This window comes from Anopheles coluzzii, chromosome 2, assembly GCF_943734685.1.
Source record: "Anopheles coluzzii chromosome 2, AcolN3, whole genome shotgun sequence".
Classification (NCBI taxonomy): Eukaryota; Metazoa; Arthropoda; class Insecta; order Diptera; family Culicidae; genus Anopheles; species Anopheles coluzzii.
Genome location: NC_064670.1, coordinates 12,613,656 through 12,633,628, shown reverse-complemented (window position 1 = coordinate 12,633,628; position 19,973 = coordinate 12,613,656). Strand labels below are relative to the sequence as shown.

Below are 19,973 nucleotides of genomic sequence, written 5' to 3'. Positions count from 1 at the left end.
AAATAATTGCAGGCCCAAGTGAATGAACTTACCTTATCTCCGTGTTTTTCAATTTGTCATCATTGATGAGGATTAGTGCGTCTACTTAAGACCTTCGCCGGCTTATCGGCCACAGCGATGAAGCATGATGATGCGATCCGTGTTTGTCGGCAGGGCTCGCACAGGGATTATACGACCGGGATTACACGCAAACCGCTCGAGAGTGCTTTTGGGGCCGTATCGGTTTTGCTAGATAATACGGTTAATAGAGTTTGAACGTCCTACCCCAGTGGTACTAGAGGATAACTGTACAGGTAAACGGTTGTGCATGACTCGTTCCGGAAAGATCCTGTACGTGCTGTAAGATTCTGGGGGGAAATGATTCTACTGAGCAGCTTATGGAAACGCCTATTAACGGGAATAGTTTATGTGCGGCTCTGCTGGATGAAATATTTTGCTCAATCATCCGTACGGCGCACGAAGCGTGATGCGTGAGGTGATAAGAAAATAATTAAACATTGCTTCGGCCTTCGCTTTGGTCCTGTTCCTGCGGGGCGAGACAAGGCGTTCTCAGTGGATTATGGACGTAGTGAAGTACTGTAACAACATAATCCAACACGGAGTACCGGTTTCTGGTTGGCGAAGGTAAAGGAGCACTTGTGCGGTTCGTTTCGTTAATGAAGCTTAAATGGGATGGTAGCTGTATTACCTTCGGTTAAGATTAACTGGAGTGTTGCAAAAAGAGCTCAGATGCTCAGTAAAATAAAACAAACTGATTGGAATTGAGACAGTCGGTACATAATCGCACTGTGAACGTTTATCGAAAACTGAAACATCTTCAATTCAACGATTTTAATTAAAAACATTATAGAAGGAAGCCATTTTATAATTAAAAGTTTGGGTGGTTTACTCCTCATCATCATCGTGTAATCATCATCCTGATGAATCATATTCCGCTCTAAATGGTTACCCAATCAACGAGATAAAAAAAACTACAGCTCCATGAATAGCCGTCGAGCTGATAAAGCATCCAGAAATAGACGACGGTACACTTTCCCAAACGTAGCAGTTCCAGAGGACTAAGCATCTTTGCTGACGTTCCACCTCAAAACCACCCACGACGTGTCCAACGACGCTTATGTCGACCGTTGTGTTTCGTACCACCCCATCATCGGCCATTCAATTAACCTAAAGAGACCGATTACATTGCTTCTGACACGTGCTACATATGCAGATCGAGTACGACAACTACACGCACGATCGCCGGGCGCGGGGCAATTGAACGATGCCCGCCGGGCAAGAAACTCGTTTTGTTTCAACCGCTCCAGTGCGCGAAATCGGCATTGGCTGCGTAGTGCCATCCACGGCTAGATTCTTATGCTACTTCGAATGCTTTCCATTCCCTTTTTGCAGCTTTTCAAATCTTCGTGCCAGTGATTTTATTGATGCTGAAGGTTTGCCTCACTGCTGCTCGCTCCGAAAAAACCACAAGATGCTCCCAAACCAAATCTTCCATAAAAGTGTTGTTTTCTTTCTCTCTTTCCCTCTCTCTCTCTCTTTCTCTCTCTCTCTCTCTCTCTCTCTCTCTCTCTCTCTCTAGCGTTATGTCCTGCCAGCGTCAGTGGTAATCGTGGCAGAACGGGAGCAGATGCTGCAATGCAGCAGGGAATTAGCATAACCCATCCGCACGGTACACTAATCGTATGTGACGCGATGCTCGAAGGGGTGTTCCACTCCCTCCCCACCGGGGCTGGGAGGATACAGCTCGATCGATTTCATGCTTGTTGGCGATTATTTCTACATTTATCTTGATCTGAGCTACGGCTCACCACCATCAACAACATCGCCGTGGCGTACGGCTGCAGTCACCCTTTCGAGAAGTCATCATTGCTTCTGACACTTTGAGAACCGGATTTTACGAGCTGCTCTCGTCCTCCTGCTTGGGGGAAAGTGTACGATTAAGAAGCTGTTTGGATGCCGCACCGAATGATTATATATGTGTGATGGTAGGGCGATAATTTGTTGGGACAGCAACAAAAAAAAATGCGACAAGCAGCAGTGTTGTGCTGTCGATTTACGATGCTCCATTGAGCCATGTCGGACACGGCTGTTATGTTTCCTGTGCGGGACGTGTAGTTTGTTTAGCACACACACACACACACACACACATACACACACATCCGACTTCCTTACAAGACTTACAGAAAGCTTCCTTTTCTCATGGCTTTTGAGTGCAAAGCATAGCACATGTCAAGAACATTGTGTGCAAATATGTTGAGTTTGCTGTTATTGAGATGATGATAGTGGCGTGATATCTGGAACGGATTTACGCCTGATGGTATGCAAATAAGAGTGTGATGTATTTGCGAAGAAGAACATGGCATGTTTTAAGCATAATCGCTGTCTCGCCCCTGCATCTTCGATGTATTATGGTTGCTTGAATACGTCAGATCTTGATTTAGAGTATTTGAACGATTTTCCAGATATCTTATCGTACGAGAACACTTCTTGACGTCAAACTTTTCCACTTTTAGCTTCGAGCGCATTCTTACCGTGACCGTCAAACCGTCATCAAACCTTACAAACCACTCCGGATCGTTTAGCTGGCCCTCTGTCCCTGGCCGGCATGCGGGAAATAGTTATGTTCGCTCTTTGTTGATTGATCGCAGGCACCACCGTTTCCGTCTTCTCCTGCTATTTCCTCAACCTGCACAAAAATGCGCATCTTCGCGATCGCGATGTGCAATTCCCCATCGCTGAGGGCCCGGGTGGCATTCGTCAGAGCAGCAAAAACTTGTTCAATTATCCCGTCGCAATTAAGGGCGCTGGCCGCACGAAGCCAACCGTGCAGGAGAGGATTCCCATCTTCCTGCGTGAAAAAGCAGCAAAAACAAACAAACAAACAAATATCGCAACACAGCCCCTATGCCATGGGGAAGCAGATGAAGTGGTATCGGGGAATGGCATCTTCGCCTCAAGCCACCGGTCGCTCGTTGAAAGGTCTCGGTCTTTGAAGTTTATTGATTTGTGATCATTATCGTGAAGAATTCAGTGCCACCGTCTTGCCACCGTTGCCGCTTTGCTGGCCAACCCGAGCTAATTAACTAATCTGTTGAACACTTCATTATTTTCGACCCGTAGCCGTGATGCAGTTAAGCCGGTCACTTGCCGAGTGGGACAAAAAGAATGGGTACATGAGGACGCAAAAAAAAAGATCCGCCCGGCCGATTGAGCGCCTGCAATTGCACCCGACTGGACGATGGAGATGGGGACTTTTTTTTTATCTGTTGTTGTTTTGCTATCTCGTCCGGCACTTTCACGATTGGATTGGATCTTCTAAATGCAGGCAATTGCATTCGATTTATCTGTACGCCTCACAGCTGGATACAGCGCACGCTGACGGACGCTGTGGTTGGGTGCATTAAATTCCAACCACAGCAGTGGCAGTACAGACTATACAAACAAAGCTAAAACAAACACACACACTCAATGGGTTTCAAGATCCGACAAGAAACGGAGGCATCAGGTTCTTCGACGCCTCCGATGACCGCTGCCGCAATCGGGATTGATTTCGTTTTCTGTGGAGGGAAGATGATTGCGTGTGCGGCAAGCAAAGACTCCCGATTGCGTTCGGCATATGTGGTGCACTCGCAATCGAGTCCCTTCACAGTGGTCTTGCGGTTTGTGGTAAAGGGCAGTGCTAAGTTTTGAAGCCGGTAATTGCAAACCGGCTTCCAGCGTCATCGTTACTTTTTGTGCCATTTCAATGCATTCCTCCCGGTTGTCGATTGGCTTTGCGCGCGTCCACTTGTGGGTTGCGCTTGGAAACATTGATACGTGTTAATTATTATTCTTCGTGGAGTGTGAGGCATCTACGCTGAGGATGAGGCAGTGAACGAGCGGACACAACCCGATGCCCAGCGAGTGCACCGGAGTTATGCGTTCAAATTGATCACGTTGCTCGACAATGCGACAATGAACTGGGTTGGGCAATTTAGCACAATCGGTTTGTTTAGGTTCAAATGTATTTAAGGAATGGTTTAGATCCGGAGTGGTATATTATTAGTATAAATTGTCCATTTAAATACTAATTAAAAGACAACACATGTGAGATCTTGGAAGTATTCTTGGAATAGCATTTGTTTGGGAACATCATCTCACAAAAAAAACTAGCAACTATTCGACGCCATTGCTGCGAAATTCCCCGGCAAAGCTCGGTACGTTTCCCGCATCCGGAAAAGCTTCGCCCTGTAAAAGGGTGTGAAAAATGCTGTGGGAAAGAGCTAATTATTGACATAATTAGAGCAGGCCTGGATGCCTGCACTGCATTAATGCTGCCAGGGGCCCACTCGTAGCCGACGTGAGAATGTGCCAAGGTTACATCAAAGCCGTTTACACCTTGGTACGCTCGAGCCACCGTGCCCGCATCGAGAAGCAACAGGTCCGTCACATTCAATCGGCCAAATGCAACGGGAGTCATCGTTATCCACCTGGATCCTGGCCGCAGAATACGATTATGTATTCCGCAGGGCAACACACACACACACACACACACGCACAGTTTAGAGTGTATCAACCACTGCATCAATGGGTGACGCCACGAGGACAAGCATTCCCACACCGCCGGAATAGGGGGAGCAGATGAGTTCCACTGGCGGTTGTCGTCTTGTCGGTTCATGAATATTGCAAAACTGCATACGTTCGTCAGGTGCGACACTTGCAACATGCTTGCCCACAGACGCAAGGTGATGCGACAGAATGCCGTTCCTTGTTGATAGCAACGAGCGCGCTCTCTGCTCCCTGCTAATGGGGATCAAACTCCCGGAATGGTGTCCCGAACGTGTGCTAATGTTTAATAAATGAGCTGCTGCGTGGTGCAAACCGCTAAGTGGCGCAGCAGTGCGAAATGGTGCAACGGATACATATGCAGTACAGTGGATGCGGTCTAGGCTAGCAAGTTGGATCGTTTTTAGCTATAACGAGGCATAAGCCGAGAAACATTTACGTCCTCTATTTAAATGGGTGTGTTTGCTAGAACTGAGATTAAATGTTTCGTAGAATCAGGTGATGTGATGTTAAAAGATTACAGATAAACAGGAGAAGGGTCTAGCTAAAATGAACGCTGTTCAACTTCAACTGCGAATGCACTTGATACCCATTCGGGTGGAAGTGTTACCATGAAAATGTTGTCGCATTTGGTTATCAAATTTTGGAAGCTGGAACGTTTTGCACAAGTCCCATTTGCAAATTTAATCCTTTCGCCACGTGACTCATCATCGGATGCAGTGTATTACACAGCTCGTTTGGCAATGACCTCGGGTTACGTTGCGATACGCAATGAGCAACGGGATGTATGCTAATTATCCGCCACATTCTGCAGTGAACGGCTTTAGGCAACCCGGACTGTACCTACCATTGATATGCCATAGCGCGGTAAGCGCTTCTCGAGAGCTCGTTAGTCCAGATTAGTGCATTTTTGTGTGTGTGGTTGTGCAGTGAGGTTCATTAAAAGTGGCACTCTTGGGCACAGCCGATTATGAGCTTATTTCAAGAGTCGTTTATTAACCGTACTTGAACCATTGAATCGAATAACAATGTCCAGCATCAAAACCATGGCACAGAGTGAAAATTAACTAGCTATAGCAGGAAGCGAATGAAAAGTCGACTTTGAGCGAATCAGCTGTAAAGTTGTAACACAATCCACACACGTTAAACTTTGCTACACACATTTAAGCAACACTCTTGAGAAAGGAATGTCACTACCCTTTATCAGCATAGTTTGCACCCTATTATGAAGGGTAACTAATAGACTGCTTCAGCTGCACCTCAATGGCATAAGTTGGTCCTTTGGTGCTGCTCTGTGTGCACCTTTGTCTGGGGAAATAGTTTTCTCTAATACACGTGCAACCAAGCAAGCAACACTTTCCACCCGCTCACTACACTGTATGAGTGGGCTTGATGAACAACTTTTCCCACCAGTATCAATTACCTTCGGGCGAAAGGTCTAACAAAAAAAGGCACTGAAAACAGTAGATCCACACTCCCTTTACCAACACACACAAACCTGCTGCGTTGAACAGGGAAGAAAGGAAGAGTTTCTCGACATTGTTCATCCCTCCCAATTCGTGGCTTTGGTGGTTTGTGGCAAAGTTGAACGGTTTCCGGTTAGATCAATATCACGTTTTAACGCCGGCTATTTGGTATGGCCAGCATTTTGGGTGCTGTAAGGCACTGAAAAGCCTTTCTTTGGTGACGCTTTCCACGTGGCACGTGGTTGCTATATTATACACAAAGAAGTCACCATTTTCAAAGTTTATTTCCTAACACCAAAAGTGTACAGGTAATCAATTTGTTTCTGATAATGGTGTATGAAGCAGTGATTCAAAGGAAAACAATCAGTAAAGATTGCTTGTGAAGATTGCAAGATAATAATGTCTTCTTGCGTGATGTGACCATTTTGTCGACAATCGGTACCGAGCTGGTTGTCAGGCAACTGGAGCTGGCCTGACGAGCCTAATTGCGCACGCTACCGGTTGCGATTAAATGTGTGCTTCGCGGTCGCGTGTCAACTACGAGAGCTGGCAAAACCGAGCGGCTGCTAATTGCAATCGCTCAACAATCAGTTCCAGCTTCTCGCCCCCCCCCCCTGGGGCTGTGAATGGAGCAGGTTGAATCAGCTGGCGATATGGATTCCGATGCGATTTCATGAGACGATTACGATTGGCAGCGGAATTATGAAGGTTTAAGTGCTGCTTACCCGCGCTCACTGAATAGCTGCACGTCCTGTTTCGTGTGCACCGTCGTCAACCTTGGGCATTGGGTTGCAGTTGTTGCCTGGCACGAGGAATTGATAACTCCATCGGAGGAAGTTTTAATTAAGACCGACATTGTTTCAACCGGGTTTATGTTGCAAGTTCATTAAGGGATTGAACACGATTGTTTCTGCGGCTAGCGATGGTTGGGAAGTGGTTGGGTTTGGCTGAGCGAACGTAGAAAGCCCGAAACGGAAAGAAGCGATCGGGAGTTGCTGGGTGGAATGGTGTCGCGTACGGCTGTATTGATTAGCCTTGTTGATAATTTCCTTCTTCATACTGTCGATCACACGACGACAGGTGCCATTTCTCCCACCATGGAGCTGTTAATTAATTTCATACCTATCAAAGCGAAAGATCTTATCGAAAGCGTCGCTCAAACTTTTTATGTTTGACAAATTTCCTTCAAACTCCAAATGGTCACTAAACCTGTTTTTAGGCCTGTGGTTGTGGTTTGCCCACAAATCCAGCCAAACAACAAGCATACATTTCTAATTTGCCATTCAAGACGATGGTCCTGCTTCCGTTCCCACCGCCGGGGGGTCGTAAATTGCAACACACGCTTCCAAAACGGTAGGACCTACGAGGACCGATTAGGACCTCCCAATAGATGCAAACACTTTGATAGTTTTGTTCAGCGAATCCATTCCCGACGAACCCTCTGCTGTTGTACACGATCGGTACGAAATCGTACCGAACGATCAGCCACAATAAATCACGTTGTTTTGCTATGCTCGCGCGCGACTAACGTCGTCGATCTTACGGGAGGAGATCCCGTACACGAGCACAAACATTTGTTGTCTACGTTTTTATGTGACTGTGTCCTGCTCTGATTTACTGCAGCTTCCGGGGGTCGGACGTACGCAACGATCGCAGCCTCGGTAGCCGTACGGATGGCAACGGCATACGAGCATACAAATTATATCTCAATCAGCATTCGTAGTGCCTTTTTTGGAGAATCGGTACAGTACGCGGCCGTCGTAATGATGTACCGCGACAGAATTGTCTACGAGCGCGCTGCGTGCTCCGTAGTAGGTCCACAACGCGCTAGATCGTAGATATCGCTTGGCGTCTTGGGTGTAGCGCTACTCGGTAAATACCCTCCCCCCTGTTCTGCGGGGATCCAGTTCTGTGCTGTCGCTCCAGTCCAGTGATGGTTCAAAACAAAAGACACAGCACAGGGGATAGTGTCAAGGATCGCAACAAAAGGTAAACGAAGCCTGCCCCAGCAGAAGCCGGTGGCTAGGTGGTAGGATCAAGTTTTACCAAACCACCAAGTTCGGTACACAAGCGATCGCCAGAGATATCACATCGCCCAGTTGTCGGCCCAGTTGTTGGGACGATAAATAAACCCTCACAGTGTGGTGCGTTTGCGGTGCTTGCTGGCCCATCGTGGTGTGGCTTCGTTGCGCTGCGTACCCTTTTGCGGATTGGCTGTAGGTCCCAGCGCGGGTTGCCCATTCCCCCCCACTGGAAGAGTGCGTTGCTTTGGGCAGAGCACCCTTGTGGGACCTTGTGCGAAAAAGGAAGTAGTGTGGGGTGCTTCTTAAAATTAAGACGTATATAGAGCACAACCAGGGTGGAGGACCACGGACGAGTCCAGTTATCTCTGCCAGCCCGGACACGTCCAAAGATGTCCATCAGCGGGTGCGGAAAGAGCGCGTTTGGAAGTTGAAATATATCCATCGACTTCTGGTGTTTGTATCGTATGGGGCTTATAATTCCGGAGGTTTTGCAAAAAAGAGGTAGCTATTACACAAACTTACAGCCACACGTAGCCTAACGATGGCCCTAAGAGAGAAAGAGAACGCGCGCTGTTGGTGGGGCAGAGAGCTGACTTGAAATGTTAACCATCTAATTACTCCGCCCGTACACGGCTGGGCCGTGGGCTATTGCAATTTTATTAATTGTGAATAATTTCTGCAACGCTTGGGTTGGCTGTCGCCTTCGGAATTGGCTCTTTCGCCTTGTATCGCTCGCTTGCAGGAAATGTAATGCCTCTAATTCCTGGGGAATTTTGTGTGCACCGTTATACCAAGTCAAAGACGGTTGCCGCCGTCGGATGGCGAGCGGCAAGGGAGGGAAAAGCGAACAGTTTCTTGGTATAGCGGCGAATAGTTGCTTCGGTACTGGAAGTTACTCACTGCTATCCCCAGGGGACACCCGCCAGTAAGCCTGGAATACCATTTAGGTATGTTGTACTGCTGCTTGAGGAAGTTGACAAAGCTTGGACGGACGGACGGACGGACGGCGAGACGGTCGAGTTCAGGTCGGACGGTCGGCAATCACGCATCAACAATATTCATGATGTAAAGCGCAACGCAACGTGGCAACGAAAATACCTTACGCCCCGATTATGCACGGTTCGTCAACTGTGGTGAAAGAATGTGCACAGACAGCATCCGTACAGCGGGCTGGAGTATTAGAAATGTGTTTGGAATTTCGGTTCGATTCGTCGTCGTCGTCGGGTCGCGATGAATGCGTTGAATGGAATCGGAAAGAAGCTTAAGGAAATAAGGGGGGCTGTGAGCGCAGTACAGATTTAATAATCCACATTCAAGTAGCACAATACAGTGCTGTCGTAAATAGACGGAAAGCCCCGTATTGAGCTGTGCATTTAGATGTTTTATTTGCTCGGTTTAAAAATAGGTCCTTTGTGGAACACAACACGGACACGGCCCCACGTGTCGGAAAATTGGGTTTTGCAAACGAGTTTTATGCACGGCTCCTATTACGGCTTACTGTACACGTTTCATCATTTTTTTGACATTTTAATAATTGCACCAACGTGTTTTTTGCTGCTGACTTTGACATGCCCCGGGCAACGCACAGTCGTTTATAATTGTTCAGTCAGAAGCAATTATGTGAATAGGGATGGCAAATTGTATGCATCAATCATGGGTGCAATGTACCCCACTGGGCCAAGCTTTTTGGGCAGATGATAAACTGTACATGGCTATTGTTGCAGCTTGCATTGTGTTTCGTGGTGCTGATGGATACAGGTTGGCAACAGAACAATTAACACACCAAATTAGGGTTTCTGGCAGCGAGCGCATTAATTTGACATCTACATTGTTTCATCACCCCGCGCGACGTCATAGGGCGTGCGCCATGACGTCATATTTGTACAGGTATTCCCCGATATGCGCTGTATATGCGCTGACAGGAGGCACCAATCGGACAATAAATCTGACACGGACAAACGTTAACGACGTATATGAAAGTGCATCGTCAGACATCTTGAACAAACAAGACTCGAACCTGTCTAATTCATAGTCAAAGTAAAATGATATACTATTGATAACTCTACCGTACAATACACAACAACACTTAAAGTATGTAACAAAAACAATTACATGTGTCTGATTAAGCTCAGTGCTTGTGATGAACGTCACCAAAAACCGGCTTGCTTTCGCCTATGATATTTATTTATTGCTCATTACTGTGTGATGATGACGCAAATACCGTAGCGTGGAATCGCTATCGTGGTTTTACGAAGTCACCGTTCGACCCGCAGAGCATGGTACGTTTGCGTTTGGTAGCTCGCAACAAAACGCGTTAGCGAATGATGCAGCATCATCGCCTTCGTGGCGCAATCGGTTAGCGCGTTCGGCTGTTAACCGAAAGGTTGGTGGTTCGAGTCCACCCGGGGGCGGCGTAATTGCTTTTTATGTGTTGAGTTTGTGTTCACAAAAAAATACAACTAAAATTTGAATTCTTAGAAATGATAAGTAACAGCTGAATACAACTGTGGAATACAAACATTTACCAACTATGATACAAACACAAAAAGTACAAACGGTTGGTTTAAACCTTCTTTTTTCATTGTATCATGGAAAATGTTTATTCATGTAAAATCACAATATAAAGATTAATTAAATAATGGTATATGCAATTTATTTAATGCAAAACTACGAGTTAGCTACGAGAACAAGTCATTGTTTTACACCAAACAACGCAAGCCCTTCTACAGTAAAACCACGCTGAAGGGTGTACTTATTCTTGCAATTAATTTACCAGTGCCCCAATTCCGCTTACGTCCTTGTGCTTTTGCCAGAACCCAAACTCAATGGTTCGGCTCCTAAATAGTTTAACAGACACAATAGCATAAAACAGAAACAAAAAATGCTTGTGGCGTTGCGTACGCTGTACGGTGGAGAGAAGAGAATCAATTTATTATTATCATGCTCAACTTACACACCACCAGACACACTAATTAGCCCGAACGGTTAAGGGCGACGGACGGCTGTGGATCTTCGAAAGTATCCCGCGACAGAAGCGGTGGCGGCGGGCGGTACTGGCGAGACCATCCTACGCAACATGAACTACATTCAATTTCTTAAAGCAACCCACTTTTCGTACCATTTTTCCCCATTTTTGCCTCATCTGAGTTGGGAGGGGTGAAGGGAGAGGAGATAAGAGTTTCCGACGGTGTTATCCTCCTCAGGCCGGAACTTAAATTGCATCACTTTCAATTACACTGATTAAACTTAGCCCTGTAGCAAGGATGTGGCGTAGGTTTCGTAGCAGCCAGCTGGGGACGGTGCATAGTGTGCCATGAGCCCGAAAAGGCAAGAACAAGTTTCACCCTCATCCCGGATGTTGAAGATGATCGAAGGAAAGCAGATGAGGTGATGACGGTGTTGGAAATGGTTGTTTTGTTGACAGAAAAAAAAACAAAGATTATTCAAAAAGATTCAACATTGGATAATTCCTATCCGCTTTAAAGAGTGTTTTGTTGGCGTATTAAAAACTGCTGTAATACTGTGGGAAACGCATGCAATGTAAAGTAAATGAATATTCACCGTAGCTTAGCTCCCGTACAACACAGGCAACAGAATTGTGGTGGTATTCAGAAGTTAATTCAACACACACAAAAAAAAAACAAGATTAAAATTAAAAACAACATTGCCCTCCACTCCATGGTATTTCGTTTTTCATAGGAAAGATGAAATTCAAACATCGTCAGAAAACAAACATTAAGAAGTACAGCTTTCTGCAGGCTCTGCACGTGTTTAGTCAGCGTATACACTTCAGGCACTTACGGTTTGCCTTGTGTGTTTGAGATGAAAACGTGATGGAAAGTTCGCTAAATTGAATGCAAAATTGTGAATGAATTGCAATACTGGTGCGATGGCGGCAATTATCGTCATGTCAACCGTCATCCGTCAGAGATTTTCAATAATGAAAGAAACACTCAATTAAGGGAAGGGAAAATAAACACTCAATTAAGGGAAAATGTTTAACGGTTTTAACATGAAAATGACTTTTCTATTTACCTTTCTCTCTCTCTCTCTCTCTCTCTCTCTCTCTCTCTCTCTCTCTCTCTCTCTCTCTTTTTATCTCTTTTTCCGTAGACTGAACAGTTCGCGTTCCTGTGGGTGCTGTTTACCGTGATCGTGCTGGGCAATTCGGCCGTCCTGGTGACGCTGATGCTGAACAGAACGCGCAAATCGCGAATGAATTTCTTCATTAAGCAGCTCGCAATTGCTGGTAAGTGTGTGGATGTACCATGTGTAATATATGAAATTATTATTGTGCTTTTTTATTATTGCCATCAAAGAGGGAAAGAGAGATGGTTATAACACTACACAAAGTTAAAGGCTGGGGCAAGCTGTATTAATTGTATTTTTGAGTGGAAACGGAGATATTGCAAAATAATGAAACGAAAAGATTACTTTATTACCGATTGGTTCGAAATGAGATTTCACGATGGGAGTGAAATGAAATGATTAATTTTCCACATCCACTTCAAAACTGATGATTCGTGTGTTGGAATCGTGTTTTCTCCATTCGAGAGCTGTTTTCGAAGTCGTTTATTACTTCTTTTTTTTGAGAGAGTCCAAGAGTCGTTTATTGCATTTTTATGTATCTTTGTTTCAAGAAGGAAAGTTGGTAAATATGAGAAGAACTTTGGACAACAAAAGCTAAAAAACATTCCATTCACTATTGCACGGCATTCGAACCTCGTACTTCGTAAAGGGATTACACCAGGATTTCCTGGTAGATTTGTTCGCCGAGCTTTTTAAAGGCTTTCCGGATAAGCTTCCGCTCTTTGTCTGATGTCCCGCCAGTAGCATAATCCATTTACAGCGCCTTTCCTAATCATGGGGCATGAATTTCCTCCCGTTTTGTGACTTTTTTGGAACTCCCGATAGCACAACCACATACACGGCAGTGAGCTTTAAATCGTACCAGAGGGCAACAAACTGGTGCTCTGGCAAGTGCACTAAAGTAGCGACTCGTAACCACTCACTTCGCTTCCAGTGAGCGGACCGACGGTCGGACGGACGGATGTTTCGGTTCGGTTTTAGTGCTGTTTTGTGTTCGATTCGGATTCTCACCCGGAGATTCGAATTTGGAAAGTTTGTCCCATAAAACAGTGACCCATCGCCCTCTGCGGGTGTGTGTGTGTGTGTGTGTGTGTGTTTGGGGAGAGGAGGAGGTTCAAGCGATGGATTCATACCGGCGCCCAGTTGGAAGGAAAATATGATGCCAGTCAAAATTCAACCAACCCGCGCTTCTTTAATGCGATTTGATGTGGGTGATTTGATGCAGCACGAAATCACCAGCCCCACCCCACTAACACACACATAGAGGGCAGCAGCTTCCGGCAGCAGCTAGCAAGGTGGAAGGATGGGGCGGAAAACCAGGTCAAACTTTTGTCATTCTACAAGTTGAATCATCCTTCACGTTATGTGTCTTTGCGGACCGCGTTCGTCGTTTGAAGTTGTTGCACCCACCCATCGTCTGTGCCCTTCTCTCTCTCTATCAGTGTATTTGTCTGTTTTTCACCCAAAAATGCGTCATAAAACGCTTGGTTGAGGGAAAAAAAACACACACAAACACACGAACGCATCGAGAGACAATCATCAATCCCGTAAACACCCAGAATCCCGTTCCATCTGAACACGAGGACGAGGACAACGATGATGAATATAAATTATGTGTTTTTGTGTGAGTGCGCGCACGCCCTTGCTCACATGCAAACGCGGGAGCTCATCCTCGCTGCGTAAAGCGCAGCGCAACCTTTTCTTACGCGAGACCCTGTATAGCAGCAACACCGAGCGTACTGTTGTTGTTTGTTCGCGTTCGCTTCACTTAATGTGTCCTTATGCTGCGCGAGCTGTGTTTGCTTGCGAATCCATGCAAAACGGGCTCTTTCTCCGACCCGCCACACAATATACGGAAATGGCATTTTTCCCCCATTCCCGCACCGCACCCCGGTCGAAGAGGCAAGTGAAAAGCAAACACACGGGAGTTGTGTTTGATTTTGTAACGCGCAAGAAAACGGTGCCAATGATCAAAGGATGTGGATAAAAGTGTCACAACGAACGGCAAGGACAACATCGCGAACAGCGCGGTACAAATTGTGTTGTGCCCCGTGTTTTAAGTGTCCATTTGGTGGGGGGGTGCTGTGGGGGTGCAGGTTCATAAGAATTAGGATCGATTTTACATCTTCCGAGGGCGAAAAGGAATTGCTTTCTTCTGCTGCTCTCTTCTGCTGTGCCGTGCGGTGAAGTGGCCTCGTTTATTAATTCGACGAGCTAACGAGCAGCATGGTGTTCCATTTTTTGTACGCAAACAATACATAATTACAGCTAATCTTGCGCTAATGGAAATATGAGAGAGCTATTAAAAGAAGGAGAGGAGATAAAAGGGAAAAGGAGGCCGTGGAATCCTTTCGGAATGCATCACGTTTATTGATTGCTTTTTGCTGTGCATTGGAGTTCATTAAAAGCCCTAATGCCGTAATGAGTTTTGTCACCGCGGACGCTCCTTCATTGCTGTCCTTGAGGATACTCTTTACAATCGTACATTTATGGGTCATGTTTAATCAGTCTAATGATGGGTAAGCGATGTCACGGAAAATGATGCCATCGATTACTGTAATTACATTTGACAACGATGGACAAATTCCCAGAGGCTACGCCGGACACTTTTGATCTTTGACTGGCTCAACGAAAACGGATCGAAAAATAGAACTTTTAATCACTTTGCTTGCTTTTCTTGAAAGGTCTCCTCTATCTTTCATTCAGTTAAGAGTGTTCTCTAAATTCTCCCATTTTTCTTCATTTTCTTTCTCACGACAATGACGCAGTTCATTACAATTTTAATCTACTTTCGATCGCTTTCTCCGTCCCATTGATGCTTTGGAGCTCAACTTTGTTTACCAACTTCAAGGCCTCGGCAAGCACAGCCGCTCCATTGGAATTACATTGGTCCTTTTTGTCATCGATCATAGTAAAAAAACGGTGTAAACCCGAAAAACATTTAGTGCTCCGTTTTCCTATCTCTCTCTCTCGCTTCCGGTGGTAAAAGTAATGCCCGTTCTCTCTGGGTCATGTTCTTCCGGTTCATGAGTGCTCATAAATTGTGAGTAGATTTATGGTATGATCCCCCCCCCACTGTCCGGCTTTTGGGCCCCATTGCTAGCATTTATCGCGATCTGTGCACGCTGGCACCAGTAACGCAAGCGTGGGAATTTATAGGGCGGACCAACTTCCGCGTACCGAACGAAGTAATTGCGCTTTACCCGCGACGCAAACAGGAAACAGCAGCCGATGGGTGAACGGTAATAGTTTCGGGGGAAAAAAAGCCACTTCCTTACGAGCAATGAACTACTTTTATGAGTCTATTTTCGGTGTCCCAGTGTGGTCGGAGTTTCGAGGTTTTGTGGTGATCGTCGGTTCAGTTCAGAAGTAATAAACCTTGGAACCATCATTTGGCCATGCATTAGACGCAGTTTTGATATAATTCGAAGAGCAAAACTACATCTTCTTTAAACATTTAAATGTACCACATTGTAACTGTTATTAAATAAAGGAGCTTTTTTATAACCCCTCCCCCTCCCTCTCTGTCCCCAGATCTCTGCGTAGGACTGCTGAACGTGCTGACGGACATCATCTGGCGCATCACGGTGGTGTGGCGGGCGGGCAATGCCGCCTGTAAAGCGATCCGCTTCGTCCAGGTCTGCGTTACGTACGCGTCCACGTACGTGCTGGTCGCGCTCAGCATCGACCGGTACGATGCCATAACGCATCCGATGAACTTTTCCGGCTGCTGTAAGTATTCCGTATTCCGGCAATGGCACTGAAATCCAACCACAGCTGTTTGTTTGTTTATTCTTTTCTTCCAGGGAGTCGCGCACGGAAGCTGGTGGCCGCGGCGTGGAGTTTCAGCATACTTTTCTCCCTGCCGATAACGTACTTCTACGAGGAGCGACTAATACAGGGTGGGTTGTGAGAGGCCAGTCATAGGGTTTGATTACTCACAAAGTTTTGTTTCCGTTTCCGGTAGGCAAAATGCAGTGCTGGATCGATCTGGTCGAGGCGTGGCGATGGCAGCTCTACATGTGCTGGGTGTCGGGTTCGCTGTTCGTCGTACCGGCGCTGATCATTTCCGCCTGCTACGCCGTCATCGTGCGCACGATCTGGGCAAAGGGTACCATCCTCGGTCCAATCGGTGAGGTTTTTCTGCTCTTACTTTTCTATTTTGCATTGCAGGCTGTATTAAGCACTAACCTAACTTTTACAACATTTTCGATTACAGACCGCACGCACAACGGTATGGCCGATCTGGCGACGAGGCGGGCCAGCTCGCGCGGCATCATACCCCGCGCCAAGGTGAAGACGGTCAAGATGACGATCGTGATCGTGATCGTGTTCGTGCTCTGTTGGTCACCGTACATCATCTTCGATCTGCTGCAGGTGTTTGGGCAGATACCGGCAACGCAAACGAACGTCGCGATCGCCACCTTCATCCAAAGTTTGGCCCCGCTCAACTCGGCCGCCAACCCGCTCATCTACTGTCTCTTCTCCACGCAGGTGTGCCGTATGATCAAGTGAGTGAGGAGTGGGCAATTATGCGATTTGCGTGTCGAGTGCCTGCTGCAGATTATTTAATGTCGAGTTTGTGAGTTTAATAATTAGCCGAAACAGTCGTAATTTCATTTCATTGCACAAAAAAAGAAGAAAAACCCCTTTCTCACTGCATCATCGCGTGCCTTCCAGCGCCATAAATCGTCGGTAATATTTACCGTCACTCGAAGCAAAGAGCGCGCTGCCCAATCAAAGTAAGCGCAGAGGTGGATACCGAAACCTCCCTCCCCCTTCCCAAATACAATTCTTCCCCCCCTCTCGTGATGCCATTTAAAAGAGTGGCAATGTGTTTTCAATTTTACACACCGTCCAGATGCAGCCAGCAGCAGGTCATGGAATGCGAAACGTCAAAACCACTAAAAATTGATCCATTACGCTCGCAGCCGGGAGGGCCCGGGCGAATGGGCGAACTGATCGGATTATACCGTCTGGCAGGTGCTTATACTTTACGAGCGTCATAATTTCGCTCGCCTGGCAAAACACCCCTGGTTTTATTGATTTGCGAGACCGGTCGTAAATTTACAATCGTTTCGCAACGTTCCGCCGGTTCGCCGGTTAACGGGTTTAACTTTCCGACAGACGTCATCTGCCGCCGGTGCGCGGTTGCGAACGTCACAAAGGCGCACACAAACTTTTCACGCCCCTTGGGGAAGGATGTTAGGGCAGAGGGACAAATTAAATGTACCATTCGGTTCGCTTTATCGTTCACTTATTTAATGAATCCTCTTGTTTCTCTTCCTCTCTCTCTGCTCGTTTGTCTTTTGTAGGCGGCTGCCACCGTTCCGCTGGCTGTGGTCGACCAAGTGGTGCTGCAAACCGCACGATTCCGGCACGCTCCCGCTCGGCAATGGGACGACGGTGAACGGGACGGCACACGGCCGGTTCCACAACCACAACAGCAGTGACTCGATGCGAACGCTCACCACATCGCTGACCGTCTCCCGCCGGTCCTGTCTGCGGCCGGCCCGGGTCGTCATCGTGGAGCGCCCGAAAACCGAACTCGCCATGTCGGAGGTGTAGAGGGAAGGGTGCGCAGAAAGTACTTACTGCAAACGAGCTGACACCAACAACCTGCAGCTACAGGAAGTGCAGGAACGCATCCTGTGCAAAAGGAACGGGGGTAGATGTTGGGGAAGGGATCGCGAATAGAAATAAAACATGAAGAATGGATGTAAGAGAACTCGCGGAGAACAAAAGAACACGCACCGAGTAGTTCGCTGTAATGTTGCAAAACTAAAACAAAAGCACTAATCTCCTCCGTCAAGAATCATTTCCGCTTCAACTTTCTTTCCGGTTAAGCGTTCGCATTGGAATAAGCGTGTTGTGCCGTTAACAACCTCAATCTCTCAGTTAATTTACTTCCTCCCTCCCCCCCAGCAAAGCGCGTGTGATGTATATGTTTCTTGGCAGTGCAGTGCACCCCGCTGATCCCACCGAAGCGAAAAAGGCAGAAGAACGCAAGAGCGTCAAGAAAAAGGAATCGAAACGTTTGTTTTAATCTCAGCAAGCGGTTTAAAAAGGGAGCAACAGCAACAGCAAAACTGACACACGAATTGCATAGCTTTAGGCGTTCGACGCAATGAGGATTGCATACATTTAGGCTGGGAAGATCCATCGAACCCAAAACAGTTCGTCTCGACTTCATTAGTGACTTATTTGCCGGGGAAAAAGAGCCCGTGCCGTTTGGACTGGTCAGTACGGCACAATGATGGCTGGTGGCACCATGTGCTAAGTGGTTCCTTAAGTACGCGACCCATCTCATTCGCCGGCCGGCCAAGTCCGGAAAGCCGAGACAAATGAAACGATTATACACAACAGTCATGCTAGCTGCCCAAAAAGGACCTGCGGGTTGTGCGGTTGTCACTTTGGGCAAGATACCCAGCGCGAGCAATCCGTCTCAGCATGAGGTAGGCTCTATTTGGAAGACAAAACCAACGGAGGAAAAAAAAACGAGGAAGATTTATGGTACGCCTATTATCGTAAAAGTACGTCCGTGTGCGTGCGTGTGTGTGTGTGTCTGAGTGTGTGTGTGTGTTTGTTTTTGTGGGTGAATGAATGTTATGTAAATGTTGTCTCCAAACCCTTCCACCCAAAATCCACCTTCCCTTACGGATCCTTCCGTTTAGTGTGTGTGTTTCCGGCGATTAGAGGAGCGGAAGGCGAAGGAAGCGAACCAAACAAGCAAGCAGGATGCGATATGAAATCTCTTGCCAAGAAAGATAAACTAAGGACGATAGCAGACGAAGGCCCAGGCATGAATAAAACGATGGCAAAAGGTCGCGTGGGCGTACTGGGCGTTTTGTTGGCTCGTCGTCATTCGGGAAAAGTGAAATTGTAGGCTGGAAAAATAGCACAACGCCCCGTCAAAACAAAGCAGCAGCCAGCGAAAGGCGAGACTGTGGAACGGTGCGCATGGTTTAGGGTTGCGTTGCATGCACAAAGAGGTTTCAACTATCGTTCCACAAAAGAAAGCTACACAAAAATCATCCAAAGCCACATACAGAAGAACCACAGCACAGCAAGTACTCCATTTTCCAAAAACCAGGTCGTCCACCCAAGAATGCCGTTTTGTGGAGTTGAACAAAACAAAGCTATGTATATTGAGGCAAGTAAAAATGTAAAACCAAAACCACGATTTGCAAATATTTACGAGAAATGGCCCCACAAGTCAGCAGCCCGGAGAAAAGCCCAGCCCCATGCATGTATGGATCGTTTTTCATGCCCCCGCGCGGAAGCTGGCAGCTCTGGCAGATCATATGCTCTTCGGGGCACTTCGGGGTTTTCGAGGCAGGAGGGAAATGTATATGTGTCGACCGTAGGTTTGGGATTTTGGGAGGCTGACGATGGCAGCATTCTGTGTGAGCATCGAACTCTCGCCCCCCGATGAATCGCGGATATCAATCAGGGCGGTGGAGCGAACGAGTTCATCGAACTACGGTTGCGGTAGCATCGGAAACAAAACCCCCCCTAGAAAAGGATAGGCTCAAATTTCGTATCCTCGAGAGGGACGGCGGGCAAAGCTGAGGCGGGGAATGATGAGTATTTGCATTAAGATAATGCGAAGAAGGGTAATCCCAAGAATGATGTTTGCGATGCGTTGAAAGAAAGTATAAATAGATGAGCGAGATTTAAGAAGCGTGGGAAGGTGCGATGCTTCGTGTAGAAGAAGTAACCCTGTCAAAACCCCGGATTAGCATGTAAGCCAGTGATGTAGTGGTAACTATTATTTCCTTTAATAAATGTACCGAGAAGCTTGGCCGTTTACGTTCGCCTGTACGATTATTTGATATATATTTTCGCA

General features: G+C 46.8%; 1 protein-coding gene and 1 non-coding gene across 4 annotated transcripts in view; both read left to right on the top strand.

Moving 5' to 3' along the window:
- LOC120948985 (cardioacceleratory peptide receptor-like) overlaps positions 1–19,936 on the top strand; it is a 49,559-nt gene extending 29,623 nt beyond the window's left edge. For 2 of the 3 annotated variants that reach the window (XM_049605194.1, XM_040365896.2), the window contains 5 exons: positions 12,149–12,284; positions 15,659–15,856; positions 15,931–16,026; positions 16,092–16,635; positions 17,440–19,936. In XM_049605194.1, coding sequence (XP_049461151.1) covers positions 12,149–12,284; positions 15,659–15,856; positions 15,931–16,026; positions 16,092–16,635; positions 17,440–17,692 — 1,227 coding nt within the window. In that variant the 3' untranslated portion in view covers positions 17,693–19,936. The remainder of the gene's footprint in view (positions 1–12,148; positions 12,285–15,658; positions 15,857–15,930; positions 16,027–16,091; positions 16,636–17,439) is intronic. The other variant, XM_040365897.2, reaches the window with a different exon arrangement.
- On the top strand, positions 10,373–10,446 carry Trnan-guu (transfer RNA asparagine (anticodon GUU)). Its single transcript has one exon. It is a non-coding gene; the product is annotated as a tRNA-Asn (tRNA).
- Positions 19,937–19,973: the final 37 nt, after the last annotated feature.